Source organism: Accipiter gentilis, chromosome 26 (genome assembly GCF_929443795.1).
Source record: "Accipiter gentilis chromosome 26, bAccGen1.1, whole genome shotgun sequence".
NCBI classification, from domain to species: domain Eukaryota; kingdom Metazoa; phylum Chordata; class Aves; order Accipitriformes; family Accipitridae; genus Astur; species Astur gentilis.
The window spans coordinates 16,608,198-16,628,151 of NC_064905.1; the positions used below are offsets into that span (position 1 = coordinate 16,608,198).

A 19,954-nucleotide genomic window follows, 5' to 3' on the forward strand; every position below is an offset into this window, starting at 1 on the left:
TTCGGGGGTGCTAGGCAGACTTTTGGTCTGGTTTTCCACAGGTTTTCTCCCTCCTGGTCTCCTCGGAGCGGCAGGTACAGGCCTTCCCCTCATGAAGTGCAGAGGCACCAGGGCGAAGCTTTGCTCCGATAAACGTCGGCCCACTGATGCGGTCGGTCCTGCTTCCCATTCCCGGTGATGAGGCAGATGAAGTGGCAGCCTGAAATCCAGATCCAGCTCAAAATGCAAGAAAGCTCACTGCGACTCCATTAAGGTGGTGGTGGTTCCACAGCCCCCTGGTTGTAAGGCCAGCGCTGTGCCACCACCACGGCATGAGAGACACCAGAGACCTGTCAGGAAACGTGGTATCGCCCCAGGCGCAATAGCCACACCAAGTATTCATGGGATCTTTGGGTCCCAGCATTTCTTGATCAACATTCCTCTCAGAATTTTGAAGAATGAAAGTATCCATACACAACGAAGTAATTGTTTTCTCAGTTTTCACAAATTCTAAAAATTAGCTTTTTGCTCCCGAAGGAACAAATAGCCCCATAGGGCTCTCTACCCATAGCCCTCTTCCTTTGAACCTTTTGGAAAGGGGTATTTTGTGCAACTATTGCTTTAACACGTTTTTCAAATTACACATTTTGGCTTTTTTTTTTCTATTCATGTCTATTTCTGTGTTTTACATCATGACTTCTAAGTTTAGAGAAATGTAAACCGCATCTATCTCGTGTCTTCTCAGATCTCAGAGGAGCAGAATAAGGGCTCCTCTTGTCTAGTAAGTCATTAATAAAACCCACAAAGCAGTGATATGACAGCCAGTATTAAATCTGCAACCCGTTATTTATTCTCCTGAAGTCCTGCAGCCGTTTATGTGCTCTGCTAGTGTTTATGTGCAATAATTGGTGGCAAACTGTCTGTTCTGTGTCAAACGCTGTGCGGCTTCACGCAACCCATGTACTTTTCCGAAGCACCATACTTTTAATCGGATCAATATACAACCGCTAGAATTTTGTTGGATTTATTACCTAGCCAAATATTTGGAAGAAAAAGGCTGATTGGCTTTACAGGACTAATGAACAACTGAAAAAATAATTCAAAAGAAAAAAACTTGAAGGAAAGCAGCTGTGTTTTCCTTGTCATTCATGGAGGAGTTTCTCACAGCGTGCATGCTGTCGATGGCATTAAAAACTCAAACTCTTTCCTAAATTGGGCATTTTGACTCTTCCATGGTCATATGGCTTTATCTCAGAAAAATGATAGTAACAGCATGTAAATTATTTTAACGATGCTGTAATAGTATTTTGAGAAATGAGGGAAGCTGCTATGTAGCGGTGTCTTATTGTAAGCCTCAGGAAAGTCACAAAGGAGTACCTGCTGTGTCAGGAAGGGAAAGGCACTCTCCCCCCAGGACACTTTATGCATGATTACCTCAAGAAATGAAAGGTAACGGTGGAGATTACACAGGGATCTCCCTCTTCATTTCCCTGATAAAGTACAAGGGCAACTTTGAAGGAGTTCAAAAGACAGCCAGGCACACAGAACTACAGCAGGTACCAGCGTCTTCTTTTGAAGAGTTGACTTCAGAGCCTGCTTTAATAGATGAGAAATCATAGCAGATTATTACTAGTTTCATCCATCTCCAGCTCCCTCATCTGCAAAGCCTTCCAAGGCTCAATCCCTTCTCCTATTCAATCAACACAATGTTGTCATGCAAGTAACATGGGGCTGAGGCGTCTTTTCTGAGTGTGATTTGACATCATCCCCGTGTCAGCCCTCAAACGGCACCAGTTTCCAAGAGGCTCTCATGACACCAGCCCCTGAAACAAAAGCTATGTGAGATTGAGACAGCACGACAGCAAGGAGGAAAACACTGCCAAGAACTTTGGGGGGGGGCGTTTTCACAGGGGAGCTGGAGGGCTTAAAACCTCAATGGGACCTACTGAGCCTTGTCCTTGGTGAGGGAGGTGTGCAGGGAATATAGTAGCAGTCAGGTGGACCCATTATCAGCTACAGACACCAGGGACAGCTTTAATTAGTCCTTATAAGTCGTTTTAAACCTCTGTGAGATTTGCTAGGACACTACACTGGTGATCATGAGGTCATGCTTTCCTTTGAGAGTAAAAACACACCGAACTGGTTCCTCTGTGGCTCTGCACACATCTGCTATAGCTCCCATTTCACCCTGCCATCCCTGGTCTTTGTGCTGATAATAACTGTAACAGCATGATAGAGCAGCAGTCGGAAGACTGGAGACAAAGAAGGAGCATCTGTCTGTCTGTAAAAGGGTAAAGGAGCCCCTTTTCCCTCAGAAATGTTGCAATAAAGATGTTACTATTTTTAAAATGGCACCAGTGGAAAAGCAAGAAGGGATTTGTTATATTTCTCATGAATTCTGGTATGTTTGGGAGCTGTTTGCAAGAACAAACATCAGGGATCTCAGAAATGTTAACATTTTCAGTGTTTCTAATTATATACACAGGTTTCTGGGGGTGAGGGGGGTACAAAACAACAATACTTTGGCTCTTAAATGTGGGTATCTTTATTGAACAGGTAACTCACAGCATGAAATTATCGCACAAGAAAAGGGACCAAAAGTGATACACTTGATTTAGGTAGCAAAAGGTATCTTCTTGTTTCATCCAAAACAAAGCAGCCGTTAAACCAATAGAGTTTTTGTACCAACCTCTCATTTAATCTTCCAGGATCATAAAAATATCAGTCTCTCTGTAAGGCTGCTACAGCCACAGCTAGTACCTGGGGTTTCTGTGTTTATAAAACAGAACCCGCCTCTCTTCTTTGAAATTGCTGTGGTTTCTGAGTAACCATCCCAACAATCTATTCAACAGCAGTCAAACTAGCTCATATTTCACAGTAAGTGAAATACGTTTCTTTCAAAAAGGTTACATAAAACATTTTCAAGATATTTGTTCCATTTTTCCTAAACAATAAAATAGAAGCAATGATTCATATTACTTCTGTCTTCTAGTTATTTCAGTAAAATTGTTAACAAGGCTTAGAGGTGACCTTCATATTTTAAACTAAAATTTGATCTCTACACGTTTTTCTACTAAATGAGGTATAAAAGTGTTCTATGTTATGTGATGAAAATAATGAAAGCTTTGAGAAGAAGCACAGTTAAAAAGACTGTAGAGAGTTTATGAAGGAAAGGAGAAACCTAGTTATACATTGGTGTAAAATAATGAACAGTACAGAACAGGCTAGGCAAGCGTTCCCATTCCTTCTTTATTGCCAATAAAGTAAAGGGGATAGCTTTTGAAATGGAAAATTCTAATTTCATTCAGATTTGGAAAGTGAAATTGAAGCATAACCATTCAAAGCTCGCAGGAAGAAATACGTCCAGTTTTGCTGCCAGTTGATCACAGATGAGCACAGTACATCAGCAGGTATCCAAAACCCACTAAAACATCACATGGATGATGCACCCATCTAGAAAACTGCATCAGGATAAACAAATAGGAGCTAAACAACTTCCTGTTTAAAGAGCAAACTCACCACTCTCTAAAGGACTAGGAAAAGCTCCCCTTATAACCATAAGAGTCTATTAGAGAGGGTTGAATACAGTGCTGGTGGCTATTAAAGGCAGAGTCTTGACTAGGTCTGACACTTTATGGGGGTCCTGAATATATTTTCTTTAAATAAACATTTCTGTCCTACTTATATCTTTTCCCAGGAACAACAGAACTAATGTGTCGTTGTCCCTGTTTTTGCAGGAGTTGTCCCCAGAGAGGCAGGAAAATGGTCTTGCCTCAAGAAACAGTTTCTGAGTTTTCTCCCGCTATGTGTAAGTTGCATTTGCTATTTGCTTGCAGAAGAAAAACATTGGAGCCCTGAGATGCTGCACGGTCCTTCTGTGGCACAGTCATGACAGCGCCCAGGCCCTGAGGCAGCTGCAGAAGAGCCAGCCTCGCAGAAAGCAGGCGTCCCTGACGTGCAGCAGCTCGACAGTCCCTTCCAGAGCAGGCAAGACTGCCAGCTAGCGCAGGGGCAGGCCGTGCCGGCATGGTGGGTCTGCGCTCTGACAAGAGCAGCGCCTGCATGGGAGGAGGGAGTCATTATCTTCGTGGTAATAAATGAGAGTACAAGGTGGAGCCAGCACAGGGCTGCGTGCTGAGCCTGACAGCTCATCCCCAGAAGGCACGTGAATGCTGTCCTTCCTGCTGTTTGCAGCTGCAGAAGTATTATTATTTTCCAGCGTTTCTGCTGTGCTGCTCTCTCCAACAGGACATATTGCTCTATTTCGTTACAGTTTTGTTAAGTAGCATGTAAAATTTTTCTGAAATCAATCAAGATAACTGCCTCCTTTCTTTAACGAGCATGTTAATGATTTTGATCCATGTTGGGTATCTCTGTTGTTCCCAAAGCAGTGTGTTTGCTCAGGCCCTTTCACAGCTTATGAAGTACAGAAATGTGTTTCACTGAGTGGTAAATACGTTCACTAAGAAGGAGCTGCCCCTTATGAAAGCATCGCCTTATGAAATTAGCATCCTCTGTGCCAAGCCTGTTAAATATGACAAGTTTGACTTGGTCTATGTGGTTCGTGAAGGAAAAGCTACTCAAAGACTTGGCATTTGGGGTTGCAGCTTTAATATGACACTTTACCAGCAACAGTAGTGAAACCTACTCGATGGCAGTAATTAGGTATGTGATGTGAGGTGGGTAAACACTGCTTTTCCCTCACCATTTTAATGATGAAAAAACTGAAGCGCAAAGAGATGAAAAAGAACACCTGAAGACTGATATCTCACAAACCCACTGAAGTCACTCACTGGTTGACACAGATCATTGATTCTAACCCCACCTCAGTCAGTTTGGGGAGGAAAAAAAAAGCAGTCCCAGGTTTAACAAACAGGGAATGACCATACATTAATGAAAATTGTAGTCTTTCTCCACCTGTATCCTACGTCTTTCTGCACACCTGCATCCCTGAGAGTTCAGAACAGCCATGCATGACTTTTGGGATGCCCTAAAATATTCCTAGCCCAAGACCAGTGAACTGGATCCAGATAAATGTCTATTCCTATCCCTGTGAAACTGCACCTTTCACCACCGCTGCCCATAACCACAGCTGTCACCAAACCAGCAGGACTCCAGAGTGGCCCCGCACCGTAACTTAATTCTTTCTCAGAAATGCACAGCCAGCGAGGAAAGGGAATCTTCGAGTCAAGGTCTTGGCCCATATTTTCTGGCTGAGACTATCTAAAGTCTTTGTCTACAATGCCGATAAAAGACCCACATCATGCACACGGCTGTAAATTAGCCGGCATGGGTAAGGATTCGGTAGCTGTGTAGCTGCAGCAGCAAGCTCCTCTGAAGGAGCTGGGTAAGATTACTCAGGAAGACTGAGCCTCACTGTCACAGTCCTCACCTCTGCTAGATTAAAGCTTACTCAGAAAGGTTGACAGAAGTTATGGCCGCACTTTTCACTGAAGCATGGACATACAGTAAAAGGCAGCACAGTGCCGGGAGTGAAAGCAGGAGCCAACAGCTTCCCTCCTGGCACGGCACAGCTGGTTGCCTGCAATAAAGAGTAAAGCTTGACTGGGTGGGAGACAGCAGAGCTGGGATTGCAAAATGAGCTCCCTCAGGAATAAACTCCACTAATTTCTGGTCCCAAAGCAATGAGGCTTTTTTTTTTAATCTTGCCTCCTGGAAGATAATTAAATATACATTTTTTTAAAAGATAGCCACCAGAACAACACGCTCCTTGCACTCACATCTTCCCCTGGAGATACAGTGGGAGAAAGAACAACAGGAGAGATGTGAATCACTTAGTGCTGTATTGGAAAGAGCTCAGATAGTGGTACAGCCAGTCTGGGATATGTAGAGTACATGTGAATTCCTCCAGAGTCTTGCTCATTCTCCTGCTCTGCAGTGTGTGTGAAAACAACAAGGATCTGTTTTGCTCTCATGTTATGTTTGAGGTATGTCTGGGGTGCTGACAGTGTGTACCACTGCTGGACCTTCAGCAGCATGACTAGGAAAGAAATCCTCCAGCTTCCCCTTCAGTGGTAGCTGATGGCTTATACCACACTCTGTGGCAAGTACTGAAGTGCCACACACGCCAGCAAGGAGGCAGTTTTCTTGAATATAAAAAACAGCTCCAACTGTCAAATACAAAAGGTGTAATCCTGGTCTCTGTGATGTTAATCTGGTTTCAAACAGAGCAACTGAGTGGAGAATCAAGTACACTGATAGTTCATGTTTTCACAGTGACATTCAGAACAACGGCATCTCCTGGTGTTTTGAACAGGATAATACCATTACTGAGTGCAATACTGTTAATCTTGTCTCCACTCTTTCCACTGAAGGGGAGAACATCAAAGCTTTAACAACTGCACCTCCTACCTGGTATCTGGCTACTGTCTCTCACCCCTCCCCTCCTGTTCCCTAGTCCATTTTGAGCTGAAACCCTTGCCTTATCACGTTCAGCAGTTGTCTATTGTTTACAAGAATTAAAAGAACTTTGAGCTGTGGCTCAGCTTGCACGACAGACCATTTCTAAATGTCTGCAAGTCTCTGGCAAGCAGAAGCCGGTGCCAGGGTCTCTTTTCATATCATACCTCAGAGTGACTTGGCATATTTATCACTCTGGAGGGTCCCTGAACAGACCCTTAGCAGCACAGTTCACATGCAGAGACACAGGCAAGCTGCCTCCAGCCTTCAGAGCTCCGGTGTCTTACAGAGGTTTTGTGGACTGTAAAGTAGGATGATATCCAGGAATGAAGTCACATCCCCATGCTTCCTTCTGACAAGTGCTGGCTTGTTTATACGATCCCCTCTGATAATATACCGCAGGAAAGTCCCAGCCAAAATCATTTCTTTGTCACACTGTAGGGGCTGCACCTGTTTGTTAATGCCAAAAGGCATCTATCTCCCATTTATTAGCACAACCGCATGGGAATAGAAGGAATGAGCTCTGTATAGCATTGTGCTAACCATGAAACTCAAGAAGTCCTAAAAGGGCTACAAACATCCAAGAGACAGTTTATTAATACAGCAGGTTGAGCTAACCTAATGCCTAACAGAGATAAGAATTTTTAAATCAAAATGGACTGATAAAAGAGTGCATATCCTTGCAACTCTGGATTGAAAACATCAAATCTGCACTGAGTTACAACCACAGCAACAACAAGGATATATTAAATTCTGTTTAGGGACCTCATTTTTAACTTGCTTTTATAGATCACTGGTCATCTGAATGCATAAGTGAAGAATTCTTGCCACAAAAGTGGCATTCTGGTTTTTGGGTGGGTACAGTAAAAGGTGTGCATGTGAGGAAGGAGATTATTCGTTTATTTCTAAGATGGTGCAGGGTACCAGAAATACCAGAATACATGGGGGCATGACCAGACCTGATACAAAGACTGTAACAAAGGGGAAATATATGCTGAGAAATAGCAAGGACCTTCTCAGAGCACGATGCATTCATCTATGGAATGGCCCTATAAGGAACCGAAGGGAACCCATGACTTGAAACAGAACCTGAAGAGACAAAACAGTAACAAGTGCACTGGAGGGAACAAGGAGATTCTGCCCCAGCTCTTCCATTTGACAGGACTCTTGTGCGGCTGGTGCCATGCCCGTTAGTGCTTGATAATGAAAAGGCTCAGCCAGAGCTCAGACTTGTGATTTGTCTTCAATAGTGGAGAAGTAGGTTAAAAATTCCAGGGGGGTACACACAAGAGCCTCTAAGGAAAAAGACAAGGGGCTGCTAACACTCACAAAAGAACTGACATCTTTTGGGGTGTCCTGTGATGAAGGGTAACTTTAAGATACAGTTCCCTAGAAAGCCAATTACCCTCATGCCCCATGGCTCCAAAATTCATGAATTGTCAATGGGGTAGAAAGCCCCATTGAACTTTTAAACCACTTGATGAATTTCAACAATACTTGACAGGGGAGTCAAGGTCTCCACAACGTTGTATTTGAAAAGTTTTGTGCAAGAACACAGCAGGTAGAGAGTGCCACTTGTGTGAGCTGACACATTTTTAGATACCAGAAAGACAGGCAGCAGGCATAAGGCCATTAGGAAACCTGGCTGTCCTTGTTTTGTGGCTCTCTGAGCTACTTGCAAATATATTTGTGCAACTCACACTTCCACAAGGAGCAGTTCAAACACTTCCCAGGGAAGACTCCAACCTCTGGTAATCGTGAGCCACTTTGAGACCCTTGAATAAAAGGGTTGCAAGTTGGGGTGGGGGGGTGGGGGGGGAGTATTATGTTAAAAAAAAAGGAGAAATAAATGTCTCCATTAATAATTGGTGCAACATGGATCACAGATTAGTGAAGACATGACCTGATCATAACAGCCATGACAGCAAGTTGCTTTCTACCTTCCCAATCTGGCTGTTCTGCTTCAGGAGGTCACGTCCATGCTGCTCCTAAATTTAATTTTTTGTCTTGCTGATTCCTGGGGTATGCACACAACATTGTAAATTTGGTCTGTAGCAGGGGTGCCCCAAGCTTCTCTTCAGGCTGTTCCCTGATGCTGCAGCCCAGAGCTTGTAATCTTCCAAAGTGGTTTCAGCAGAGGAAACTTCTTCTTCTAATTGCACATCTTAGCAATCGTCAGGGAGGGAAGCATAAGACAGCACAAGACAACAAGAACTGGCTAAAAATTGCTTTTTTTTAATTATCTTCCTTGGAACAGAAAACAACTGTGTTAGTATTTCTTTAGAATCATTCTTGTCCAAACAATTCAGAAATGCTTATGAGCAGTAGAGCAAAGCCTGTGGTCATCCTTCAGTCAATACTCATACTCCACATTGAAAGTAGTAGATGCTGCTACTAAAAATTCCAGGCACTGTCGCCATTAAAAACCCTCCCACACCTGGATTCACAAATCATTGCTTTTTTGAGAGCCTGGAATAAATATTTACCCCTGAGAATTCAAAAGTTGTTTTTCCCTGAGTATTTAAAGCACTTTCCAAGTAAGGTCTGCCTCCTTAATACACGACTGATGGAAACATAATTATTGTAAGATGTGTTCAATTATAATTTTTTTTACTGCAGTAGCGCTATTCAGCTGGCACATATGACATGTTTTACAAGCCTCTGGGTGCTGCACTTGTCCTGTTTCACAGAAGAGGAAAGCAAGGCTCAGCAGTTTAAGATCTAGGATTTGACAAAGCTGGAAGTGAGAACTAACTGAAAAGAATATTACTTTCTATCCACAATACAAGGCAATACAATGCAAGTGGTGTTCTTCGAGGCAGAGTGGAAGAAGTAGCAATTAAATGTCCCCTGAATGGGGGATACCAGGGACAGTGAGAAGTTGGCACTGCCCCTGTGTTGCTGGCTGAGCTGTTTGCTCAGGCACCTCGGTGGGGCTGGGGACTGCAACCTCTTCCACCAGTGCCACTGGATCCCAGACTGGGGGTCCAGCCACAGCCTGAAGGTTCCCTGGGCCTGTTTGTAAATTAAAAGGGGTAAGGAAGTGACTGCTGCGCTCACAGCAGGGATGGGGAGTGCAGACAGCTGCCAAGTAGCACAAGAAATAGTCCTGAGGTTGACTCAGAGGGAGACACATCTGCGAGGCGCCAGGTTCCTTGGGAAAGGCAAGTTTGGACATGATGACTGTGACCTCCTGTCTCTTGTGTCCCTGTGTCCTAGAGACCAGGGCCACGTGCATGGTCATGCTATGGACACAGCCAGAGCTGCAAACACGAGGCAACACCCACGAGGTACAAAACTCCACATGACTGATGCAACTTGTAGGGAAACTTTTCCCTCATAGTTTTCACCTGTGAGGGCTTGAATAACACTGCAAAGTGTTGCTGCTTTTACCCGTGTAGAAACAGCTGTTAATGAGTCAGAACATGGAAATAGCTCTGCTGACAGCGAAACAAAGACCCTGGTCTCCTGCCATAGTGTAGAGGCAGTGACTGTGTTTGGAAAAGAGCAGTTCCCCATTATGTATTCCAGTATATGGAGTGATTGCTCAGAGAATCTAACATTTCTGCAGAACCTTTTTACCTCCTTCAGTCCTTTTGTTTACCTGCAGAACTACTGGCGGTTGAATACAGAAAGTCCAGAGGAGAACAGCAAGAACAAACAGAGGTACAGCAAATGAGCCCTTTGAGGAAGGACAGAAAAAAATTACTTGTCTTAGTCTGGAGGGGAGGGAAGAGATGCATAATAATATCCTTTAAAAATGTAAAGGTGCGGTATAGAAGGTAATAAACTATTATCTGTGTCTGCCAGGAGACAAGAAGTAAGAGATTGCAGTAAGAGAGATTTATTGGTTAAACATTAGGAAGGGCTCAGAATAGACTGTGCAGGGAGTGGATGAAATCTCCATCACAGGAGCCTTGGAAGAGGTGAGACACTCTGCAATCAGGAATGGTTTAGCCAGAGCCAAATAAATAAACTCGCATTTACTTCCTATGACTTTTTCTTATACTATTCTTACAGCATGTATATGATTAAAATACCCAGAACATCTCCCTGCAGACTGGGAAATCTATGAGAAGTACTTTAATAGCTGCATTTCAAAGAGAGTTCTTGCCAGGCTGTTCATGCTGCTTGGGTTGCAGTGAGATTAGCTCATGTCCTTTTAATGACATAATTACAAAGACCAGGATTCCAAACAAACTGTTGGGCATTAATGACCCAACTCTCACTGATTTTGCATGAAGCCAATTGGAATTTCACATAACGAAGGACTGCGGTGCCAGGCAGACCTTACAAAGACCAGTGAACCCTATGCTTTAGTAAGACATCTTTGCCACCATAGCAATCTCATGTTATTGCACTCCTTGAAGCAACAGACAATTTCAATCAGTTCTTGCCATGCTAGTTTTGCTCTCTTAGCTTTATTTAATTGGGTACTGCAGGGTTGTCTCGGAGAGTTGAGATCTGCACTTTGAAACCACTAGATTCTTTTCTCGAACCTAGGAAGAAGAAATGGAATTTCACATAGCAAAGTTGTCAGTAACAAAACTGGACCAAAAATGCTGAACCACTGCATAAATGCATTAGCTGGGGTCCACTTACACAGCCATCTGCTGAGTTCAACCTTGGAGATTAGCTCCCAGCAACTGAAGCCCTAAATTATTGTTTTAATAATCATGTCTGAATTCCTGTCTGAAGTCAATTGCCACTGCAGAAAGCAAGTCAAATTTTACTCTGGCCTCATTGCCTCGGTTTGCTATCACTGTGTGTACTTTCACCAAGCCCTCAGGTTTGACTGCCCCCTCCACAGTTTTCACACACAGATCTCTTGCTGATTCCTCTTTTGAAGGTTTTTGTTTCTGATGCTCAAATCTTGGCTGACAGGAATGCAACCGTGCTGTGTGCTGATTGCAGCTGGCAGGTGGATTAGAGCACATTCAGATGGCTGTGAAATGCTTCTGCGAGACAGAAATGGCAGAACAATGGATTATTTCACCATGAAGAGCCCAGAAACTGATGCAGACAGTCACGTTGAGGAAACAAGCTGAGGAGCATGCAGACATAAAGCACTTTTTGCTTCACGAGCCCCAAGAGATCTTCCCAGCTCAAAGTTTTGGGGACCTGCTGCCAGTTCCCTTCCTCCTCACCTAAGCTGGTTAATTTCTGAGAGGCACAGGGTGTTCTCAAATTCTTCCAAAATATGTGGGAGCGACAGTTGCCAAGTAACAAAAACTCATCACTCTTTTCCTGAAATGCACAATTCTTTGTTTTTCTGTTTTGTAGAATGGACAGATGAAGCTGTGATTTAGGACGCTAGTCCGGGATCAGGATCATTTGGACTCCAGTCTTGCCCCTGGATAAACCTGCCAGATACAGAGTTCAAGGTGAGGTAGGGATCTGACTGCCCTTGTGGCTCTTGTCTTCAAAAACAAAACTGGGGATACATTTTGTGATTCACTGAACTGACTCAGTGACCAGTGTAATGAGATTTCGTTAAGAATACAATGATGCTGCAGCCAGGGAGAGGCAGCCTGACATTTTATCAAGAGGTGTCCTTCCCCCACACATACTTAAAAGCACTCATATGGTTGATCTCAAGCAAGGTTGGAACAAAGCTGATAGATAGATAGACTCCTTCACAGCAAAATTCAGCCCATTGTGATATATGTGGAACTAGAGGAGGTCCACAGAAGAGAAAATAAGATGATCAGGAATGAAGAAGCTGCCTTAGGAGATGTGACTTGAGCTAGGAGAGGAGAAAGCTGGAGAAGGAGCAGGCATCAAGATTTACAAAATGAAGGCGGCACTGGGTAAGGACTGGTTCAGCTGCTATTCAGCAAGTCCCACAGTACTGGAACCGGAGGGCATTTGCTGAAACTAGTAGGGGATTGGGTTCAACAGATAAAAGTACTTTTTTACAGCATGGGGAGAGAACTTCTCGAACTGGCTGCCACAGGAGGCTGTGGAAGCGGACAGAATTGTCAGAATCAGGGAGGGATTAGACAAAATCACAAACAAAAAGTCTAGAAATGGCTACTAAATGGTCTAGACATCTCTAATATAACTAGTTGTGGCTGCTGCTAGGGGTAAGAGGGGAATGGACCACTAAAGTGGCCAAGTTAGCATACTTTCCCTAAACAGTATCTTTTACTGCTTCTAAGGCAGAATACTGGCCATGATGGCTCCAGGTTTGCTGTTATTTCTTACTTGTCTCTAGTTTGATAGAGGCTCTGTTCTTCCTACACCATGGCAAAGTTCATTCCCCTTTTGGTGTTACTCATCCTGGTCCCAAGAGAGCCAACAATCTACCCCATGTTCCATAAAGAACCATATTAACCTCCAGATTTCATCCAGGGGCTCATCCTGTCCCGAATATCTTGAAATCTTGTTCTGTGACCTGTTTTCATTCTTCCTTCCACACAGCAGCAAGGAGAAGCACCTTGTAGCTGAGCTGCCCGCGCATCCTGAAGACAAACAGTGTCTGGAAGTTTGTGACACATTAGCAGAGTGACACGGTGACAACTCCATGCTTGTGCACTTCAATAAGCTAGTTATAAACAAAAGTGTTTCTCCTCTAATGTTCACGGTCTTTGCTGCCACACTGGAGAGGACTGAACTAATGAAGATCTCCTCCTGTGAGCTCCATGAGGCATCCGCACTATTCCTTCTGTACTCATTACACTGAGCAGAACATAGACCAGAAAAAGCATTCTTTGCTGGCTATAAATCATGAGTGACACTAAGGTATTGCTATTAGCAGCAGAAAAATGCTTTCCTCCCACAACCTCATTCAGCCCCATATACATACAACACTTTAGCAAAGGGTGCTGGGGTGTCTGGATAGAAAATTGAATCTGTTGTCTGAAGATAAATTGGTACCTCCCTCGGCATGTGTGAGTGACTTTGTCTTTTTCTGATTTGTCTTTTAACTTACAAAACACTGAGACTAGAGATAACGATGAGCTTTAAAAACCTAGGCTTCTTCCCCTCCCAGGCCCTCCTGAACAAATCCGTTCTCTGAAATGAGCTCAAAGAGAAGATAAATGTTCTGGCAGTAATATGCAATATTATTTTTGGCACTTGAAGAATCTCAAGCTAGATAAGGGAAAACTGAAAGGAAGACAAAGCTCTGTTTTTTTCAAATCCAAGGGACCAAATTCTGCTCACCCATATGAACCCAGAATCATTTTTTTTTTCTGGATTATTGCAGTAATTCCTGATTTTCACCAGGTTAGCTGATCCTGAGGCCTTATTTAAAACCCAGCACATTCAGAGACGCTGGTAAAATCACCCAATAAACGAGCCGAAAGACAAAGACGCACAAAGAAATCACCAAGTCCACAGCTCCTGCCCAAACAAAGGCTAATTTGGTTTCAGACCGTGCTAGCTGTAACAATGATAAGATTAACACCTGATATCAAGGGAAACGCTGAGCTGTCTGTGACCTCCTTCAGCAGAACAGCACTCCAGCCCCTCTTGTATTAGCATATGTTAGAGGAACCGCTTCTTTCCTGGTCTAGTAGGTATTTCCCTACAGACCCTTTGTGAAAAGCTCCGAGCAATGTTTCTGCCGATACATTTGTGGGCATATTGAATAAAACATGTGCCATTTGATGTTGTTCACTGGGTCTGCCGTGGGTAATGGGAGAGGGCACACGTTACTGCAGGGCAGAGGGCCGCGAGGGGATGGATCTGGCCTTTATAGGAGCAGGACGAAGCACAGGCGTACACGGGAGTGTGTCACGTCTTTGATTCTAACAGAGCCCTGACCGAAGGACCCGGCATTGATCTAAGTGCTGGCTGTATGTATTGCCTTAAGACAAGGAAAAGTAAAAAGCCCAAACCTTTGCTCTCTTTACACGCATTAGCTTGTTACAGACATACATGCTTTGGAAATCAAATGCGAAGGAATTTTCAGAGCAAACTAAGTGGTTTAGAGGCAAAATTTCTACTGCTTGGAGAGCCTCCTGTGTCCAAAGCACACACAACCTTTGCTCTGCGAATTTCCATGTGCTTTGTCAAGCTTGGAAGTTTGTAAGAGACTCTGGGACTCTTGAGATCTCTTAGAGCAGCCTGTAATAGGGAACAGTAATTATTGATGCTGCTGTTTTTAAATGATGATGTTGCCATGTCTCAGCTGTTCTTGTATTTGTCTGGCATGTGAGTAATGGTTGCATGGGATAGTTAGAGGCATCCCCACCTGTGGTGTCTAATCAAAGTTAATCATCTGCTAGGGATCGCTTGGCAATTAAGAACTGTTCAGTGGTACTTTTTATAATACAAGGTTTGTATGATGTGACCAGAAAGAGTGTCCTAGCATAAGAAATAGGGTGTTTCTTAGGAAATTCAGACCCCCCCTCCTAAAAGCTGTGAAATATCCTTGGGTTGGTTCAGTGAAGCAGCATTTTGAGAAGGATGTCAGCAAGAATCAGGAAAAGCCCTAGAGGAAATTTGTTTGGTCACCAGAACAACACTGTCTTCTAGAGAAGCTTTGATGATACACTTGTTCGTTTTCATTTTTGTCCCTGTGTTTCTAACTCTGCAATGAAATACCTTATCCCTGTCAGCTGTTGTGCCATTGGCATGTGTCATTCCACCCCACATCAGTAATACCAGGGCCAGCTCTGCAGAGAGGAGCCCAGCTTGGCGGGCATTCACTGATGCACCTTTGGCAAGGAGCAGGCAGTGGGAAGATGCCTTTGACTCCAAGAATATCCGTAACTACTAGAGGATCTGCCCTTGACGCCAACAGAGCAGGGTCATACCCTGTCCTGAGCTCTAAATAGTTCAAAAACTTAAAATGCTTCTGGTCTTTGGTTTCATGGAACTGATCATGGCAGTAAGGCCGTCTTTAGCAGAGTGTTAATATTCGGGGAACCTTCATTTCCAGCAGGTTTCTGTTTCATGGAAACAAATTCATTCCTGTCTTCTATGCAGTCATGAAAGTCTATAACATACTATTTATTTGCCCAAATCAACCTTTGGCAAGAAGCTTCACTTCCTCGCTCTCCACCCGCTCTTGTTCTGTTTGGCAGTGGACACTAGGGCCACTTTCCATCAATACAGGCATCGTGGTTTTCCACAGGGACATGTACATACAACCGAGAGCAGATTTCCCTGCCAGCAGTCAGTGTGGAAGGTTGTAACTTTTTCCAACAGCAAGGAAAAACCAGCAGGCTTGCAGGCAGAAATCTATCAGTAAAGCTGCACAAGTATATTAAATAAAGCAAACAGAAATTTGCTGTTACACTTCAAGTAAATGGTTTCTCCTTCTCAGTTTGCTCCAGCATAAAAATCCCTCTGCCCTATAAATGCCACTGCCAGTATTTATTTGTGAAGAGCTTGGGTCTATTTATTTATTTATCCATATTTAGTTTAAAAGTCTGGGCTCAAAATTAAACAGCCATTCATAATGTCATTATCTGCCTTGCTTCACAGTCAGATACTGTGTGCAGTGTCACAGGACAAAACCTTTGGCAAGGCCTCTAGAAGAGCAATTTAGCTCCTCATCCATCTCAGCTGGCAGCATGATTGGCTTCCAAGCTAGCATTGCTGAATGTTTTATTTTACTCTGACATATATTATTGAGTGTTAAATCACTTTCTGAAGTGTTTATTGGTAATAGTTGAATTCTTTCCACTCATTTAAGCTGCTTTTGCAACGCAAACATTTCCTTGTATCTTGGAGTTTGATGGAAACATGGGGAGAGTTCCTCAGGAGGATGGATAGTACAAATGATCAGCTTATTAGGTAGGGACAGAATTTACCAGTGCTGTGGAGGAGAATATCCTCTTCCTTCCATCAGGATGAAAGAGCAAACACCCACCACCATGCCACAGCCCTTCACATGGGGAGGGTTTACTTGTGTCTTGGTTCTCCCATCATGTCTTGTCCTGTCAGGAAGCCGATGTCCCTTTTACTGGAACATCAGTGACTTCCTGACAGGATCTTCATAGATCCTGAAGCTCCCTAAAAAGAAAAACGGGCTGTGATCTGCAGGATCAGGTGCTGGGGAAGTTATTGGGCATCAGCATGCCCAAGCCTCCAAGTGTGGAGTGTGGTCTGCAGACCCTGCCTGGCAGTGAAGTCCCTCGGGAAGGAACCAGAGACCACTTTCTTGTACCTATTTAGGAAAATGGAACAGAGGATCAGAGAGCCCTTTGACAATTCATCTCCTGAGGACCCCAGATGTGACAGCCCAGCAGCTTGATCCAGGCTGGCATACTCAGTACTGCAAGTCCTCTTACCTCTTGTCCTTGCTCCAGTGAAGACCTACAAATCATAGCTTTTATTTTCTTTTTATCTTTAATAAGGAGGTCCGTTGAGTTTCTTTCCTGCATCTGGGAGTTACTTTCCAATCTCATGAACACTGACTTTTAGGGACAACACCAATGACGAGCTGCTGAGATCACACTAGCAATCAAGGCTCCTTTGATGGCAGAGCTAAAAATACGCTCCCCAGCTGACACAGCCTTAGGGAGGAGAACATATAGTTTGGTTTGAAAGAATACATCTTCCTTTGTCTCCATGTCTTCTTCTGCCAGAGAATGCCTCATCTGTGACAACCATGCAAGCAGGTTACATCTGTCTTCTGAACTGAAGCACCCATGTACAGACCCATACTACCTCCAACCGCAGAAAGAGTAAAGCTTTAAACCCCTCTGAGTGCCTTGGAGAATGGTGTCGTCGGCAGTTTTACCTCTCTGGTCATGCTGGCACTTGTTGAGTTATTGCATGGCAGGAGCCACATCTTAGGGTCTGGAGGAAATCACCTTTGCCAGTCCCCTAGGTTCAGTTTCAGTCCTCTTGGTCAGCTGTCCCAGCTTTTTCCTTTCCTATCTGGTTCTCTGCCTGCTCTTCTTGCTAAATCCAGGGCGCTGGCTCACAAGCTCGCTGGCTAATGAGGTGTCCCCAAAGCCTTGCTTTGGCACTTGTAAAGGAAACTGTGGTAAATTGTGCCACTGCCACCTCCTGGGCTTTCTGAGGATGAGAGCTCATCCCATGGGTTGCAAATGCAGATTCATGTAAATGCTGTGCAAGAGATCATGGATTGCCCAGCTTCAACCTGCACCAGCCTGCTCCCTTCCCAGGACTGCGGAGTGATGGCACTAACCAGCCCGTGTTTGCAGAAGAGTGTAGGTCTCCCTCCCCCTGGAAGCATTAGCTAAAGATGGATCATTAAGGCTTTTGGGTAGGAGATGTACAGATGAACAATAAAGGTTCTCCATTTGTAATGTGTAACATGTCAGAGGGTAAAAGGTTTAGCAACCCACTTTGGCAAATGAAAATAGCAAAAAGGGCGTATTTTGCTGGCTAAATGAAAGCCTCTGTGTGTAATTTTTCATGCTTTTGCATGCATAACTTGAATGCAGAGAAAGGAAAAATTAATTTGCTTGGTCAGACAGAAATACACCAGATTTATTGATCTGAGAGATACAGGGGGTATTTCTACGTGGCTGTGGTAGCTATAATGTTTTTGCCACACAATGTTCCACCCAAAAAGGCATTCACCCAAGAATGTCTCTGGGCTCAGTCAGCCTCAGTCCCAGAGGTAGATGTCCCATCCCTAAACCTCTGTGGGCAGTGCTCCGTTGCCAGGAGTCTGTTTGATGCTCCCATTGAGAGTGTTGGCCCTGAAGATGTACGACCTCCCTCTAACCGAGCCTTCAGTGTGGATGCTTTCTGGCTTGTTCTGGCAACGGAAGAACATAAGGAAGCCGTTCCGGTAGTTCTTGTTCATCCATCCGTAGAGCAGGGGGTTGACAAATGTTGAGCACATGGCCCCAACATGGAAGACAGTGTACAGAAGTTTGTACTCATGGAAGATAAGAACCAGATCAAGATCAATGGCAAGCTGGAATATGTGGAAGGGGAGCCAACAGACGGCAAATACCACAACTACCATCACTAGCATTTTGGTTGTCTTCCTCCTCCGGCACTGGTTTTCATTCCTAGAAGTGGGACTGACATGGTTTTTGAGCTTGAACCAGATCCTGGTATAGGCATAACAAATAATTGCAAGAGGAAAAACATACTGCAGGAGGAGCATGGACAGACTGTAGATAGTGGCATCTCTGTTATTACCAGAAGGCCATTTTTCTGAGCAGACAGCCATTTTGAGGTTGATGGATGGGATTTCCTCATATCGGTACTCTCTGAAGATGGCCAGAGGACCTGCTAGGACAGCTGCTGCTAGCCACATGATGGCTATGATAGTGAAGCTGAGCTTCTTGGAAATCCTGCTGTCCAGATGGAAAACAATACACCGATACCTATCCAGGGCAATCACAGTTAGGGTGAGAGTGGACACGTGGACACTCAGAGCTTGAGCGTAAGGGACCAGATGACAAAGAACAGCTCCAAACTTCCACTCGTCCAGCAGCGTGTACACTAGGGTGAAAGGCAGACAGAGTGTGTCCACCATCAGATCTGCCAGGGCCAGGTTAGCTATGAAGAAGTTGGTGACGGTCCTCATGGTCTTGTACTTCACTATGATGTAGATGACCAAGGAGTTGCCGATGAACCCCAGCAGAATGATGAGGGAGTAGGCAGCAATCAGAACAACCTGGACCCCCAGGATCTTGGTGCTGTCCATCATAACGCTGCGGGACCCAGAGAGATCCTGGCTAGGAGTGACAAAGTCCTTGGCATGCCAGCCCTGTGGCAGCTTCTCATCTAATGCTGTCTTCTCCATGGTGAGGGTGCTGTTGGCTCCCTCCAACAGTCCCATGCCTCGCCTGAGACTTTCCGTCAGGAGGAGAAGGAGGTCTGGAACACAGACACAGCAGAAGTGAGAGCATGGGAGACAGCAGAGGATCTGCAAGAACTGAGACTCGAAGGGCATGTCCCACATGGCATTTCAGGCTAAACAGCAGCAGCAGCGACATCCTCCTTCCATCTCCATTACCCCCCATCCTTCCTCATACTTTCAGCTCTCTTACACCTCCTGTTAGAGCCTATGATCAGTTGAATGCCAATTCCCCAGGGAAGGGTCAGGGGAAAATGCAGCTTTTCACACAAGTTTCTGAGATTCTGTTTATTTGAACTGAAGAGGGAAAAACCTCTCAACCAGCCAGGACCAGACTGGTAGGTCCTGAAATACCCCCTGCTCGTGGAGCCCCTGTGCACATTGCCTCTCCTGCTTCTTCAAGCTAGGCTTTGCAAAACCGGGAGGTTGCTTCAAACAAGCCAAAAATTTTGGGACCTCTTGGGGCTGACAGAAGAAATCGAAGATGGTGTCAGTCATCTTTGCCTACAAAAATGCCGTGAGTCCTAACTCCTTAAAACTAGGAAAGGAAAACAACCAACAGGACACTCTCAAATTCAAGGTGCTTTTCTCCACTTCCCCATAACAATTTATTTCCAGACTGCACACTGGGTTTTTTCAGTTTCTTATTTCTCACCTCTCCAGGTTAAAATACCTGTCACCCTATCTCTGCCTGCGTCTCACCACTGCTCGTGTTAGTGATGCTAATGCCAAGACTGGTAAACCCCTGCTCCCAAGCCCTGGTAGTGTGTTTAGCATAACTAATACCATTTTATGAGGCAAGCAGCC

General features: G+C 44.5%; 1 protein-coding gene across 1 annotated transcript; it reads right to left on the bottom strand.

Moving 5' to 3' along the window:
• Positions 1-17,965: 17,965 nt before the first annotated feature.
• Positions 17,966-19,203, bottom strand: LOC126050995 (neuropeptide Y receptor type 2-like). The gene has a single exon (XM_049829604.1). It carries the CDS (start codon positions 19,127-19,129, stop codon positions 17,966-17,968), a length of 1,164 nt encoding a protein of 387 aa, XP_049685561.1. The 5' UTR covers positions 19,130-19,203.
• Between the last annotated feature and the right edge of the window lie 751 nt (positions 19,204-19,954).